Source organism: Ambystoma mexicanum, chromosome 8, assembly GCF_040938575.1.
Source record: "Ambystoma mexicanum isolate Mex_15411 chromosome 8, UKY_AmexF1_1, whole genome shotgun sequence".
Lineage (NCBI taxonomy): Eukaryota > Metazoa > Chordata > Amphibia > Caudata > Ambystomatidae > Ambystoma > Ambystoma mexicanum.
The window spans coordinates 1,011,058,919-1,011,076,249 of record NC_090929.1 but is presented as its reverse complement, the minus strand read 5'-3'; the positions used below and the strand labels follow the sequence as shown (position 1 = coordinate 1,011,076,249).

The window sequence follows — 17,331 nt, the reverse complement described above, 5'->3', positions numbered from 1 at the left end:
GCTGTAACAAGGACTACGTGTCCCAGAATGCTCTTGCCCAAGAGTATTTCCACCCCTCCTCCCCCAAAGCTCTATGAACAAAAGGGAAAACAGTAATGTCTGGATAGCTGAAGTCTGCCAGACCAACCAATTATAAGTTTGCACTACATGGTAAAAAAAAAGAAGTGCAACAAATTCTGGATTCCTCATTGCTCTAAGCAGCATGTCTCTGCAGCTGGTGTGCAGTGTGAGAGGCAGATGGTGACGCTTTAGGCGTGGTGGATGGAAGGCCTTCCAGGAAGCAAAGCCACTGAGTGACTCTGCCCAGTGGCTCCAGCGTGAGAGCAAGGCACTGCTAGATAATTGACACCAGGAGGCGGATGTGGCTATGAAACCAACCTGGCCCCTGTACCATGCGGCCAGCTGCCAGTAAGGACGAAGTGCCGCCAAGAATTGATGAGGACAGGGAAAAGACCCGGGGCTAAGCTGATGTCAGAACTGTCAGGACTGGGGGCTAGCTAGTCTTTTGGCTGTAGCTCCTGAGATTCTATCCAGGGCTACAACCAAAAGATCAGGGGCTATAGCCCCTTTAACCCCCCCCAGCAACGCCCCTGGATGAGGAACCGCGGGAGTTGGGCCTTTCTCATCAATGCTATCATGTTACGAAGGCTCGTTGTTAACGCAAAGCCAGGGAGCAGCAGAGGTACGGCTGCAAACCCCAATAGGAAATAAAAGCTGTGCTGAAGGCAGTGGTCGAAGTGGGAGGGAGCGGTTGGGAGCAGTGCTCCTCCACTTTAAAAACAAAAAAGTGCTACTGTTCCTATACTTTTATTTTAAAAAGAAACCGTTTACTTTTAAAGTAAATGTGTAGGAAGAAGTTAAAACCTGAAGTGCACTGCACTGAACATCCCCTTGAACAGCAGGTGTGATTGTTTATGGGTTTGGATTTTTTGGGGAGGTGGCGTGGTGATGGGGTGTGTTGGGAGCGGGGGCAGGCCAACAGGGAACATAGCTCCACTATTTCTTTTCCAATTCAAAGTTTTATTTTCAAATAAACAAAAATATAACAACAATTGAATAGATGATATCGACAAAAGACTTAAAAGCATCTGGTACATATTAACAAGCACAATAACATATCAGATCAAATCAGTACCAAGGTCAAACACTATTTCTCTTCCTACACGCAAGATGCTTCACCGATTAATAGTACTGAACCCAGATGGGCACAGGCAGGGGGCCATCTGCACGGGCACGGGCTTTCGGCACCCTACTAAGGAGGAGTGCTGGATAGGATCAGCAGTGGTGGTAGTGAATGGGAGTGGGCATGAGCAGTGCTGGATAGGATCAGCAGTGGTGGTAGTGAATGGGAGAGGGCATGAGCAGTGCTGGATAGGATCAGCAGTGGTGGTAGTGAATGGGAGTGGGCATGAGCAGTGCTGGATAGGATCAGCAGCGGTGGTAGTAGTGAATGGGCATGAGCAGTGCTGGATAGGATCAGCAGTGGTGGTAGTGAATGGGAGTGGGCATGAGCAGTGCTGGATAGGATCAGCAGTGGTGGTAGTGAATGGGAGTGGGCATGAGCAGTGCTGGATAGGATCAGCAGTGGTGGTAGTGAATGGGAGTGGGCATGAGCAGTGCTGGATAGGATCAGCAGTGGTGGTAGTGAATGGGAGAGGGCATGGCCAGTGCTGGATAGGATCAGCAGTGGTGGTAGTGAATGGGAGTGGGCATGAGCAGTGCTGGATAGGATCAGCAGCGGTGGTAGTAGTGAATGGGCATGAGCAGTGCTGGATAGGATCAGCAGTGGTGGTAGTGAATGGGAGTGGGCATGAGCAGTGCTGGATAGGATCAGCAGTGGTGGTAGTGAATGGGAGTGGGCATGAGCAGTGCTGGATAGGATCAGCAGCGGTGGTAGTAGTGAATGGGCATGAGCAGTGCTGGATAGGATCAGCAGTGGTGGTAGTGAATGGGAGAGGGCATGAGCAGTGCTGGATAGGATCAGCAGCGGTGGTAGTGAATGGGAGTGGGCATGAGCAGTGCTGGATAGGATCAGCAGTGGTGGTAGTGAATGGGAGTGGGCATGAGCAGTGCTGGATAGGATCAGCAGCGGTGGTAGTAGTGAATGGGCATGAGCAGTGCTGGATAGGATCAGCAGCGGTGGTAGTAGTGAATGGGAGTGGGCATGAGCAGTGCTGGATAGGATCAGCAGCGGTGGTAGTGAATGGGAGTGGGCATGAGCAGTGCTGGATAGGATCAGCAGCGGTGGTAGTAGTGAATGGGAGTGGGCATGAGCAGTGCTGGATAGGATCAGCAGCGGTGGTAGTGAATGGGAGTGGGCATGAGCAGTGCTGGATAGGATCAGCAGCGGTGGTAGTGAATGGGAGTGGGCATGAGCAGTGCTGGATAGGATCAGCAGTGGTGGTAGTGAATGGGAGTGGGCATGAGCATCTCGGCTGCATCCTGAGTTCAAAAGGTGATCAGCAAGCACCTGCTGGCAGGAAGGTCCAACAGCCAGCTCCTTTTTCAAGTGTGAGATACGAAGTGGCCACCGTTTTCAATGCTCCCTCTGGCTGGGAGATGCCTAACTGTCACTCTGACAGGGCTTTAGGATGATCAAGCTTCAAGCTCCTGGCATGGCCCATGTGCAGAGAAGGGGGAACTTGGGCAGTACCACTGTGAAAGCAAATATGCATATCCCCCTATCCGCATGAACTGTTCAGAAACAGGCCCATATACATACCTTTTTATAGATGTGTGCTGGAACCAACGTAGAGGAGTCTCACTACAAGGATTTAACCTCATAAAGTAGCCCCCTGATTCCAACAGGGGCTTCAAATGCCAAGTACATCCAGATTAATGTTGAGTGATATGCAACACAGGAAAGGCAAGAGGAAAACATCTAAAAGGGCAACTTTTTGCAATAACAAAAGAGCATGTGCTGTTTCTAAAACGGAACTCTGTTTAGACAAGAAGCATGCACATTGGTTGCTATTTTGCAGATGTAAATTCGGGATTCTGACCTAATCATTGCAATAAATAAATAATATAACAGGTTTTCAACATTCATTGCAAATTGACAATTGGAGGAAATCCCCGAAAGCCCAGCGCTATACAGTGCATTCAATCTAGTCTGGAGGAGCCAGTCCTACTGTCGCCTAACAACTAAAAACAGAATATTTTACTGAACTAAGGCAACAAGAAGCACTGGACAAGAAAAGCCTTCGTGGCCGGTCCCCGGCCACAGTAAAAACACAGCAAACGACTGGCAGGCATACATCCTTCCCACACTGCCTCCTGTACACTCCCACTGCAGGAGGAGTCATTACGCACACAGAAATATGGACAAGAAAATAATTAGAATCATATGCAAAGAGGACCCTACACCATTAGTTTAGTTTAGTTTATTTATTTGTAAAGCGCGCCAAGCCCAGAGGCATCTGGGCGCTATGCATATTGATTCCACACAAATACAGGTCATGGGATACTGCAGTAAAATACAACACAGTTGCATATATACATCAGGCACAATTTACATAAATATTTAAATATTTACATGGCAGGTTGTGCTTATGGGATTGATGCAAGGTCTTGCTCTTGGAGCCACATGTTAACCTTTTTCCGGAATACAAGGTAGGAGGGTTCCTCCCTTAGTGAGAGCGGGAGGGCATTCCATTTCTTTGCAGCGAGGACTGGGAAACTAACCCCGCCTGCTCTTTGTTGCTTGAAGCGTGGGATGTTGGCACAGTGCGTCTGGAATGTTCTGGTGGGCCGCGTTGCGGTGTGGCGGGTGATATTATTGGACAGGTAGATGGGCGCCTGGTTAGATAAGCACTTGTGCGTGAGGGACAATGTTTTTAGTAAGATCCTTTGCTTAATATTAAGCCAATTTATTGAGTGTCTGATTTCCGAGATGTGTTGTCTCCTAGGAATGTTCAAGGCTGCCCTAATGGCGTTGTTTTGCAGGACTTGCACTTTATTAAGGTTTTGTTGTGATGTGCCAAGATAGAGCGCATTACAATAATCGAGCTTAGAGAGGACAAGTGCTCTTGCTATTGTGATGCAGTTAGTTGTTGTCAGGTAAGGACGGCAAGCAGTTATGAGCATGCATGTGTAGGCGGAGGAAGAAGCCATGGCGTTGGTTTGTCTCATTAAGGTTAGTGCAGAATCAATATAAATTCCCAGAGTTTTAACGACTTTGGAATCTTTGATTATATTGCCGTCAATATCAAAGGAGGTGAATAACCCATCCAGTTTGTTCATTTTGGCTGGTGATCCCAGGATGAGCAGCTCTTTCTTATCGTCGTGAAGACAGAGCCTGTGTTTCGCCACCCAGGCTTGTATAATGAGGTAAACGTCATTCAAAGTCCTACTATCCACCCAGATAGTCGAGCTCATCGAAAAAAGTGCCTTGGTGAACACATTGTAGAGAGTAGGAGACACACAAGACCCCTGGGGGACCCCACAGGTAACTGGAGTAGGTATAGCACAGGCTGAGCGCACAAAGACCCTCATGGATCTGTTGTTAAGGAATGACTCAATCCAGGCGTTTGCATGGTCTGAGAAGTACGTAGCAGATGAGAGGGGTTTACATAAAATGTTATGGTTTACCAAATCAAATGCCGCTGATAAGTCAAGTAAAAGAAGCAAGGCAAGTTTTCCATTGGCTTTCAGTGTCTGGATCTGTGTCTTAAGGTCGATTAGTGCTGTTTCAGTCCCATGCCTGGGTCTGAATCCTGATTGTCTAAGGCCTAGCAAGTTATTAGATTCAAGGTGGTATTGCTATTTGCAGATAGGCTGCTCGGCCCAGTATTTTTAGCAGAAAAGGTACCGTCGTGATGGCTCTATAGTTAGATGGATTGTTAAGGTTTAAAGATGTTTTTTTTAGAAGCAGGAGTACCCATGCATCTTTCAGATTATTGGGTACTATGCTAGATTTAAATGAAACGTTAATGACAGAAGTGACGAAGGGGGCCATTTCCTTCACAGCCTCCTTAATAAGAGGCCCAGGACATGTGTCTCCCTGAAAGTAAGACAGTTTTAGTTTCAGGATGACAGTCTCAACCTGTTTGATGGAGAGGGGCGCAAAGTTAACCATGGCTTGAGTCTGGGTAAGTCTCTCGTAACCAGGACTAATGTCTGGCAGAGGGACTCCCAGGACCCCCCTTGTTAATTTGCATATTTAAGTAACTTTGGGTCTCACCCTAAGTTACTAGGGGAATCCAGACGTGGACCCCTTGCTCACTATTCTTAGAGAGGCACAGATCCACCCTACTGATGAGGTCCAACCAGACCGAAACACGTGTCTAGGGTTTCTGTTGGTACTCTTGTTCAGAGGAGAATTGCCTAGCATTTCGGTGCTGGACTGCCCCAGGGCAGGACAAAGACTGATATGTTTGGGATATTTCTTCTCTGTGAAAGATAGTGAGCTAAAGACTCTGGGTAAGTCTCTCGTAACCAGGACTAATGTCTGGCAGAGGGACTCCCAGGACCCCCCTTGTTAATTTGAGTTTAAAATAGGCAACAGGCAGCCAGTTATTGTTAAATCTTAGAGGATAAATTAATACAGGGAGGAAAAGGCTTTCTTTTGCAAGAGCGCATGTGTTTACTCATGCTACGAAGATGGCGGCCACATAGAGGTGACACCAGAGGGGATATCACATTTATGGGGTGCATCGCTGTTCCGTCTGGGGCGCATCCCAGTTCTTTCATTCAGGTTCTGCCCCGGGGCCTACCTGAGGTTCAGTTCATTCGCTATAAGTAGGTTCAGAATCTACAATGCAAACGACCCATATGTGACACAATACAAGGTTACCCATCAGTCTCGGTTCTGAATGGCTGGATGGGCCAACCCTGGTAGGTGGCTCAATAAGAGGCGACGGGCACTGGGTAATAGCTTTCCCTGACCTCTCGGTTATGGTAGCTCAATCTGCCTACCCTGGTAGGTAGCTAAAGCAGAGGCTACCAACACCGGAGAAGGTCATCTCACCAGGTGCCAAAAGTGGTACCGCCCCTCTCCTTTCTGGTAATAACAGTTGAACACACCGCCGAGCACCAGCTCCAACAAAAACAGGTAGGTGGGAATAAAGGAGCATGTCTTCAATGCCCGCCACAATCAAAAAGAACTTGCCCGTGCGCGGCGCCTGAATGTACTGGCTCGGCAAATGTACAAAAGCACCATGAAGAGGCTGCAAGGTGATAGTTTTGGTTTTGCATAGAACTTGTAAAAAATAAAATGGTGCAATCTGACACTATGGGCCAGATAGTCATAAAAAGGTTTTAGGTGCAAGTGATAAGAAGCGCTAAAGGAGCAGCCCAATTTGCAAAGGGCTTCTGAGTTTGTTTCATTTGTGCTACTTTTTGACAATAGGGCCCTGTTTCCCAGAATTCACTTCCCCACCCACATCCATTGGCAGGTGATGGGCAAGTGAGCATGGACAGGGTTTAGGCGGATAAGAGTGTCAGGGACCAGAGGCAACCCTCATTCCGAATGAATTCCTTGGGGTGCAAGCCACTGTTCACTTTAAAAATGCAACTTTTTATTTCTATAATCCATACCTTCCTTAAGAATTAACTGAGGTGATTAATTTCAACTAAACACACCAAAACCTCCATCGAAGCTAACATATTTTTGACATTATACTCTTCGCCAGTGGCATAACATGACAATAGAATAATAGCCCCCCTGTAAAATGTTATGAGGAGGCACCCTGCGATTTTTGGCATCTATATCCACAGACAGGGCCCGATTCACGGAAAAGTGCGAATTTAACCCGCAATTGCCGTGCGCTGAGAACGACACTGCGTCAACCTGCGCCGAGCCTAAAAAATGCGCGCCCCGCGTATTCATGGAATGTCCTGTGCAAAGTTACTGTATTCACTAGTCGCACCCGGAACCCCCCCGACACGACCCCTCGCAAAGCAAAAACAACCAGAACAGCTACCTTTGCCTGCTCCCCCTGGTGCAAATACACGCACCCTTCAAACAGTGCGGGGGGGTCCCATGCAAGCAGGCCTGCATCTCAGGAACCCTGCGCAGGGACCTCCATAACTGTTGCCAGCACCCCGACAACATGCGTATAAAAAATCATAACTCGGGTTAAACTCAGAAAATCTGCGTACAAACCCCCGTAAACCGTTCATGCACCCTGCTACACTGCTTGCGCTCACTCCTACGTTAGATCGGAACCCCAGTTGCGTACATGCACCCGTGAATCCGACATGCAAACCCACATCCGTGCTGCAATTCCTATGCACAAGTGTCTTTATGCCTGCTTTCAGGTGGCATAGAGATCGAGGGATTTGCATTGCCATTTCTAGTCCGAGAGGCTGCATGGGTGGTCGCATGAATAAGTGTTGTTTGGCGCGATTGTGGAAGTGCGAAGGACTGCCTGTGGGCGGTCCCTCGGAATGTACATGTTTTTGTATTTTCTACCCCATTTTTTGTGCTCCGCACTGTTCCCAGCCCTCTGCGCAAGCCACGCCCGCGCTCTGCGTAGTGTCTCGTGCAAGGCGCTCCACGGCTCGCAGAGATGTGCCGAGCCTGCGTGAACTCTTCAAATCTTTAAATCTCTTCACGACCTGCTCCTCCTTACCTCTCCTCTCTTCTCGCCTTTTACACCCCCTCTCGCTCGCTTCATTCTGCCGATCTCTTCTTACTTTCAGTTCCCCCACCCCCGTCTGCCTCTTCTCGTTTCCGTTCCTTTCAGCTTGTTGCCCCCTTACACTGGAACTTCCTACCTTTCTCTATCCATTCCTCCCCTTCCTATTCTTCCTTCCGCTCCTCATTGAAATCTCTTCTTTTTCATTCCCCTCCCTGATCCCCTTCCCCCTCTTACCCTTCTTTTCCTCTTTCTTCTACCCTTCTCTTTGTTCTTTATCTTCCCCTTCTCTTCTAAATCTCCCTTCTTCCTACTATTCACTTTACTCACTACTCTCTCTCCCCTTTTCTTTCTCCACCCCCCCTCCTCTCCTCTTCTTTCTCATATGTAAATTGTTCTACATGCTGATTTTCTGGTTTGACTCCTGTTTACCGTTATTGCTTCTACTGTTCCATGTTTAATGCATATTTTGATGTGCATTATAAAGCGCCTTGGATTAAGGCGCTATATAAAACAATCAATACAAATACAAACTCCACGCATGTCCTAGAAAAGTCCCACGCATTCGATTCCATACACAGTTTGACATGCAAGTTCCCCATTTCCTGCGCAAATAGTTCCATGAATCGGGCTCACAGTCTTTAGGCAAATCTGTAAGACCTTTAACATTGGGGGCCCCTATGCGCATGGTCCGCTTGGAAGATTATTATGCCCATGCTATTGTAAATGAACAAATGCTCCTTCTATAAAATCAGCATTATAAATACATACGCCTAACAACCTGAAGTGATTTGAAAATTGTTACTGAAACTAACACCGGCTTAGTTCCTGTTTGCTTCTCTTTGCTGCCTGCATTAAGGGTGTGTTTTCAATTTTTTTCCTTTTAGGGAAACGATCTTTCCTGTGAGAACTGTAGAGGGGACCAGCTGAATACGAACAAAGTCCCTATTTCTGGAGAGGTCGCCTGTACCAGCTACCACTGAGCGAATCTACAAATGTACTCCCATACATGTATAGTTACGCGCACACACACACACACACACACAAGCACACACGTGCACAAGCGCACACACACAGAGCACAGCACAGCCAAATCAAGGAAACCACAACAATAAACCTAAAGCATGCCAACATGCCCCAACATCACACATAAGCAGATCCATTGCCACATAGATATTGATAGGCTAGCACACACAAGCACACACGTGCACAAGCGCACACACACAGAGCACAGCACAGCCAAATCAAGGAAACCACAACAATAAACCTAAAGCATGCCAACATGCCCCAACATCACACATAAGCAGATCCATTGCCACATAGATATTGATAGACTAACACACACACATACACAAGCACACACGTGCACAAGCGCACACACACAGAGCACAGCACAGCCAAATCAAGGAAACCACAACAATAAACCTAAAGCATGCCAACATGCCCCAACATCACACATAAGCAGATCCATTGCCACATAGATATTGATAGACTAACAGCTACAGTCCAATTGAAATATGTAAAGTTATGCTCTCATGAGTGCATAGAAATATTCAGATGAACAATCACATGCCAATCAGTATGAGCACACTGGCACACACACACACACACATACACGGATCTGTTGAAAACATTGGTAAATAGGTGTTGTATAAGGTGTATTATTGTAATATTATTAGAAATAATAAAAGTACAATTTCCAGCATTCTAATAAAGTCATGATTAGAATGTTATTTTTTTAATTTCCAGTGAGGGTTTGCCTTACTTTGTGAATGTGTCATTGTTTTATTTCACAGCTGCTAACCAGTGTAAGAAAAACACAATAATAAAATTAGCCAAATGCTTCTATTTATTATATATATATTTTCAGCTATCTATACTGCATTGCACATTTTCTGACTTGTTGAACATGTGTCCAGGTAGTTTTGCCTTTTAAAAAGCATATACTGTCTTTTTTTTAAATCATTTTTAATTTTCGAATTTTCAAATAAACAAGGCAATATAACTTCATAAAACAGGATAAAAAAACAGTACAGAGTTTAAGAAGGAAAGCAAACTTGACTTCCCAGCAGATATTTCACTTAGTACTTCATGACACAATCAGCAAACATGCAAAGATACAATCCCGTGACTAATGAGAACAAAACACAGAACAGACATAAACATTTACACACACATATACATGAAACACAAAACTGAACTATATAAATCATAACCTTGTCCCAATCAACATCCAGGTCCAGCATAAGACCTTAATATAAACCATACAAGTCATTAAAAGGCGACGACAATTTCAAACACAGATCTTCCCTGCCTTGTTTTAAAAACATAACATTTTCATAACTCGATAAAACCTGTAACTCAGTTAACCAGTCCTCCACTTGTGGCTTGTTCCTGGTCAGCCAGAACCTGAATATTTCTTTTCCCGCCACTGATAAAGTCCTGTCAATTGACCGTCTGCGACTACAAGCAATCTCACATCTACCTATACTTGCCAACAAAATAGCCTGAGTGGGTGTCCTATGAAAAGTTATTTTCAGTATCATGTTCAGCCTACCCAACATATCCGTCCAAAAATGTTTAACCCTAGAACAGTTCCACAGCACGTGCAGCAGTGTCCCAAAAAAGATATCACGTTTTTTAAATTTTTTTAAATTATATATTTTTTTAAACAGAGAGGGTATCTTGTTTCAAGAGTAGTTATGAATCAAATCGTATACACTTAACACATGTGTGATGTTTCCAAATCAAGCACAACATTTTCAGCAAGCACAAAGTCATATGGCGCTGAGTGCTCCAAATAATTATGTAAAGTCTGGAATCTACTAATGGCATGTCCCGCATGCATCATACATATCTCTTATATTAGTTTATTTTACACCAGCAAGAAACAAAAAGCACCACTGCCAGAATACCCCAGCTCCTGGACCAATTCCACCTCCCCGACCCCCTTAAAGTCCTACACCAACCAGAGTCCAAAGATTCTGTACGATCCCTAAAGTATCCTGGAGACCTCTTATCACATGGCAACCTATTAATGGAATGAAGACTGGACTTTGGGAAGGGACATGATCAGCTCAATAACCTACAATTCCCAATGAATCGAATAGATAATTCACTTGCATTCCTTTATCTCCAACCAGTATAATGGTGCTCCTCCTGAGGATGGAATGGGAGAACAAACATATAATGAAAAGGGGGATGCTTGCACCATAAAGGGAGGAATAATACACACCTTTCTCTCGTTATTATTATCTGAAATTTCCATCATAATTACTAGGAACAATCCACATTCTATGACACAGCACTTCCTATAATATACTCTTAAAACCTATATGAGTCCCAGCTGAGTTATGCACAATATGTTTATAGTAGAGCCTTTGAGATGTAACATCATGAGACTAATCTAGCGACTTGACCAAGTGTTCAAATCTAACTACTGGCCAAAAAGCTTGGAAAGCCATGGCAAGTGTCGAAGAATGGACCCAAAAAACCAAAAGTCCTTTTATCCATCTATCCCACCTTGCCAAAGTAGACAAAGAAACAGATCAGAAAGGTCTTCTAAAGGGAAAACATATCCAAAGATGACCTGAAGTCTTTGGTACAGTGTTCATATTGTTGCCGAGAACCTACCAAAGTCTGTGAAAATCTGGACACAAAATGGATGTTCTATTATACTAGGCTAGAGGCAAGTTTAGTGTGACAAGAAACAAAAATAAACAGCAAAAGATGAAAATACACAAGTTCAATCAAGTGCTCTCATATCCACCACTCTTCTGAACACAATCAAATGTGTCCAAATAACACACATGGCAAATACTTTCTTCATTGAACAAATTAACACTATACAGAATACTCCCTATTTTCAATTTTTATTGATATTTGCACATAATGATAAATCGGCATTAATATGGTTCCTGTCAGTGTTTATTTATAAAATCTTAAAACTAAGGATAAGTAGGCTTCTTGTTTATCTCATTTTGGTGTCAGCCATACATTGCAAGCCAATGGCTGTGTAAATTGAGAGCATGCAAATTGCACATGAATTAGTTGACTTTCCTTTAAAGACATTTTAATGGCTGCAGAAATGTGTTACAGGTGTGCGGGAGGAATCTGTTTAAAGGCTGTTAGTTGATTGTTTTTTAAGTAAAAATGGAGGTTGGTTTGATGTGTAATTTCAGTTTGTGTACCAGCATGTGTATGTTTTTTTGGCAAATTTGTGTGTTGGTGTACGAATGTAAAGGAGTTGAAAAATGGCGATTGATTTGTTCTGTTACAGTCCTGCTCTTTCAGGACGCGATTTACAAGTAGAACATTAAATACATTTGAATAAGTGAGGAAAAATACTTATTGCTGTTATATCCTCGGTTTATGACAGAGAACACAAAGGATACAGATTGGTGATGTCTCAGATTTATGACAATGGAACACTAATCAAAGGATACGGACTGGTAGCCAAAAAGGATACACTCGTATCTTTCCCGAAGTAACTGGTAACCTGAAGGAGAACAACGTCCTGTCAAGATTAAACCTTCCAACTAATGTCACTCTCTGACTAGAATGAAATCTACAGCCAAAGAGAGCTATTAGTGGAAAGGGCGTGAGTGGACCAAGAGTCACCAGGCTGTTGGTAGAAAGGAACTATATTAGAACAGGGCTATAATCAAGAGGACAGAAGGGCCTATCTAGGTTACACTAACCTGAAATCAGCACGGTCACAGGTAAGTCCAAAAAGGTCTGGTGGTAATCCAAGGAAACAACAACAAGGAAGGGAGTTAGTAAAGGAGTCTGACCAGGACGGAACGAGGGCCGCACTAGAGTCGGGTTGGGGCACGTAGGATAGCGTCCAATCAAGTTCAGTGCACTTATTCATTGTAGGTGAGAAGAAGAAATGGAGAACCTTGATCCAGGTAGGTAAGCCCTTTTGCAGTAGAATGTCCAATTAGGATTTTGTGAGGAAAAACAGGGACTGAGCTTACGATAACAACAGCACAAGACACTCCTATTGAAATACGGGTGGTAAATAAACAGGAGTTGTATACCCGCAATAGACAGAGCGGATGACTTACAGAAAGTAAGGTTGCCAGAGGAGGAATGTTGCAAACAGAATTGGAGCGGAGATAAAGGCAGGTAGGGAATTGGAGCTCTGCTGGATGGAATTTCAGAATGGATGCTGACCATGGAAATCAGCTGGCGACTCTGAGTGACACCAGAGCGGGGAGTTGCCGAACGCCGCGTAGGAACGCGAGAAAAAGCAACTGCTCCGAGCAGAACCTGGAGCGATAAATAGGAAGCAGGAAAATGCTGACTGCAAAACACTGAGTCTGCGAGGGAAATAGCAAACTCTGAGCTCCGGAACGCCGTGGATTAAGAACAACGATCAGAAGCGCCGTTGATTTGAATTGGCCGTGTTAAATACAGTCACCTGACATTCACGTAATCACGTGCTCACCGTAATGACGAATACGGCACACAGTTCTGAGAATTACCACGTGTAGGACTCGCGAACGTTTCGTAAACAAGAAAAAGACTGTAGTATCAAGGTGACACCATCAGTAAGCGCATTAATAGCAGCGCTTCCCAAACAATCTCCAACGTGTATAGAATGGCATGGCCGTTCTGAAAGCTGAATGTACAGATAATAAGGAGCGTTTAGGAGGAGATAGAGATGTGCCGGATGTACCTGGACCGACAGGCCTGACAATTGCAACGTATTTCTTTTATAGAGCAAACAACAACTGCAGATAAGTACAGATAAAATGACAAGAAGTTGAATATGGGTAAATGCAGATAGAAATGTAGAAAACATAACTACCATAAAACCTGGAGCCTTAACTATACATCCTAACATCGAAATGACAACGTGGACAGCTTTTCCATCCTTCCTCATGCAACCCACCTCAATGGCACACATCCCAACCCCTCAGAATAGGCACACCCCATTCTATCATCACTTCTCTCCAAGCACATCCTCTGACAGAAACATCCTACCCTCACCTTTCATGAACTCCTCTCGCCAATTGGCTACTCCCATCCTGTGATACAACTGAGAAGCCCCCTCCCCTTCTCAGAAAAACTGCATGTAGACTCTGATGGCCATATCAATTTTCTCCATATCACTCCCATTCCTTAGCAAAATATGTGGAAAGGGCCAGAGCAACCAATTGAAAGGTCATATCAACAGCATCAAGCTATTCTGTCCTACAAATCACCTTCCGACCACACTTCAACACTGAGACAGCCACTATCTACGTAGTTGATGACACACCGAGAATTGCTGACAAAGGTGTCCCTTGCCTCTGAGTCCTCACAGATATCTCAGTGGACTTTGACGGTTTCAGGTAATAATATCCCGATATATATGGTCAGCGTATATAATGTCACCAGGAAAAGGTTGTGGCGACATTAGATAGGTGTCCATATATATATATAGGGACAGGGGGAGTGGGGATTGTGAGGATGTCCCCCACTCTTCTTGAGAGAAAAAGGGGTTGGGGTTCTGGGGGTATCCCCCGCTTGTTCCATGTAATAATGTCCCCGCAAAAAATGGGAATTTTTCGGCGATTCTTTTGCATGGCGATATATTTTTGAGGGGACATTATTACATGGAACCGACTTTGACACAGTGGCTCATAGGTCTCTGGTCCCCATGCACTACTCCTTCATGGTAATCCCTGACACTGTTCTTAGATGGTTTACTTTTCTACTCTTAAAACGACAAACACTATTTCCAAATAAACTCATTCAGGACCCCACCGCCTTTCTGTCACCTGCAGCAAACTTACAGTTTTACTCATGTGCCCAATAATATTCAACCTTCTTATGGAGAAACTAACAGTGAGTTATACTGTCCACCCATAACATCACACTGCAATACACTGATGACACACACCTCTGTCACAAAGGGTTGTCTGCCAGTGGCATTGAACAACTCCAATTTTGTCTGGGCATCATTCAGGCTTGGATGTCTCCATAATACCTTAAACTAAATCCAACTGAAACTGATGTCCTCTTTATCAATGGAGGCAAATCTCTGTCTCCAGACAAATGCCTCTCAAACATGAATCACTGTGGTGCAGTCGAGCTTGAAGAAAGACAGTGGCTCTCCTGTGTAGCCTGGGCGATCAGGTACCAACGCTTTTAATTTTGGTGTGTTAACCCTAGTGCTGAAGCTTCAAACTCCTGCTCTAGTGTTGTACATGCCTGATACTTAAGTGGATGCTCTGCTGTCAGTGGAGGTGAACCCTGTGACAGGTTCAGGGATGGGCCTCATTGTCTGCCCAGTACCCAGCCTAGAGAGTAGCTGTACAGACCCAATGGTGGGGTGTCGCTCCACTGGGCACTGTGGAGGCTTGACGGTGGTCACCCCCAACGCCAGTTGGGTAGGTTGTCAGAACGCAAACAAGATCTGAGGGCCCTGAAGGAGATGAAGACCTGGACACAATATTCGGTCCCCAGGGCTGCAGAGAGGACTTGGACATGTGCAGGCTAGCACTCGAACCAGTGCCCATACAATAGCTTTTCCCTGAGGCACAGGGCAGTGTCGTGCAGGTTTTTTTTCACAGAAGTGTGCCCAATACTTTGCAACATTAATAACGATTTCAATTTACTTTACCTTCAATCAATGAAAAACAATTCTTGGAACTAAGTATTTTGAACCAAATTGTCTTTTTTATTGGAACATCTTTTTAAACTTATTTTATAGTTTCATGCTTATAATTTTGTATCAGTTCTTTTCCGGCATTCACTTGCCCTTCGATATGTATTCTCACGAACTAAGCATTGCATGTGTCATTTACAACTGGTTGAATTTTTGAGTTTATTAGACAAATTCAACATTTACTGGTTCAGCACATAATATCATAAAAACATCAACAAAAGCAAAAACAGAGCAGAGGAACTATTCCTCTGCTATCAACACATGTTGTGACTCTCAATAATCACCCAAGTGCACATATATGCTTTTATATTTCCCAAAATAGGGTCTGCGTATACAAAAATATAATGATTAAATATCACCTGTGGTTGTTGCTTGCAGTGGGACCATACTATCCCTGTCTGCTAGATTGACGTTTTGGTGGTATTTTGATGTAGCTGCCTTCCTCAGGACCTCTAGTTATTAGTTGACCTTGAAAAACAACATAAAAAATGTGTAAACAATTGTTCTACTCTGAAATCATATGTATGTGAAAACAAGTTATACTTTGGATTAATAGATTCACTAAAGTCAAAGAACAAGTTACTTTCTTACCTGGTAACGTTCTTTCGATGGGATGTTCCGACGACGTATTCCACATCTATGACAGGTAATCACCACAGCTGTGCTGCTTTGGAAAATTTTCGGCGTCTGCGTCCTGCGTCAATGACGTCGATATGCTGTCCTCGATGGCCTCTGTCGAGCCGACATCACCGGATGTTATAAGTAGGACGCATGACGCCCGTAGCCTCAGTTGTAGTTTTTTCCCAGAATGTGTGGCACCAATCGTCTGCCAGAATGACTACAGAAAGCCTTGCGGAAACGGAAGCTGCGATCGCATAAGAAATTCTGTAGAGGGTCAGGCTGGGAGGGTTCGATGTGGAATACGTCGTCGGAACATCCCATCAAAAGAACATTAAAAGTAACTTGTTCTTCGAGGGGATTGGTTCCTCCGACGTATTCCACATCTATGGCAGACTCCCAAAGCAGTACCAACGTATGGAGGTGGGAAAAGAATTTAGAATTTTAGAATGCCCAATCAAATTGCAGAATATAGGACTCCCTTACCAAAGGCCAAATCTGGCCCATGGATAGAATCCAGGGAGTAGTGTTTGACAAAAGTATGGACAGAGACCCATGTGGCTGCTTCAAAAATGTTACGAATGGGAACACCCCCCTGCAGAGCAGTATAGGCAGCCACACCCCTTGTAGAATGGACCGTAAGCCTACCAGAGGGTCCTTACCCGCCAAACGGTAACATTCAGAGATTGTCAAGCTAATCCATCCAGACAAAGTCTGCTTAGTAACCGCTTGTCCCAAACGCCTTCCAGCGTATCCTACAAACAGCTGATCATCCACTCTGACCCGGGACATGCGTGAGATATAGAAATGTAAAGCTCTCCTAGGATCCAACCTATGGAGCCTCTCCTCTTCCTTACTAGGATGCGAAGGAGGATAGAATGCCGGAAGAATGACCTTCTGGCTCAAATGAAATTCCGACACAACCTTCGGAAGAAAAGAAGGACGAACCCTAAAGACAAACCTGTCCTTATGGAACACTGTGAAAGGTGGTTTAGCGGATAGTGCCTGCAATTTACTCACTGTGCGAGCGGAAGTAACCGCAACTAAAAATACAGTTTTAAAGGTCAAAAGTCCAAAAGGACAAGAATGTAAAGGCTCAAACGGAGCTCCCATTAGGAATTTAATGGTACCCACTTGCAGGCCCTTGTGGGCTAACGAAAGCAAAAAAGACAGAACCACAGGAATGGCACATGAAAAAGGATCCACATTCTTAACCCTGCACCAGTTGCAGAACTTTCCCCAACGGCAACGGTACAGGGACTTTGTGGCGGACCTTCTGGCAGAAAGCAACACCTCCATCATGTCTTCAGGGAGGTCCCAATCCTTATACCTCAACCTTTCAGAAGCCAAGCATGAAGGTTGAGAGACTTGACCTCTGGATGGAGAACCTGAACCCCCCCCCCCCGCCTGTGAGAGCAGATCGTCTCGGTAGGGAAGACGGTGTGGAGGGCCGATGGACATGTCGAGAAGGTC

At 44.8% G+C, this 17,331-nt stretch overlaps 1 protein-coding gene across 1 annotated transcript in view; it reads left to right on the top strand.

Annotated features, from left to right (window-relative positions):
* The window catches only part of LOC138472655 (mucin-5AC-like), a 515,681-nt gene extending 506,253 nt beyond the window's left edge, over positions 1 to 9,428 (top strand). The window contains exon 13 of the mRNA XM_069610941.1: positions 8,468 to 9,428. Within this exon, the coding sequence (XP_069467042.1) occupies positions 8,468 to 8,487 (20 nt within the window). The 3' untranslated portion in view covers positions 8,488 to 9,428. The remainder of the gene's footprint in view (positions 1 to 8,467) is intronic.
* The last annotated feature ends 7,903 nt before the right edge of the window (positions 9,429 to 17,331 follow it).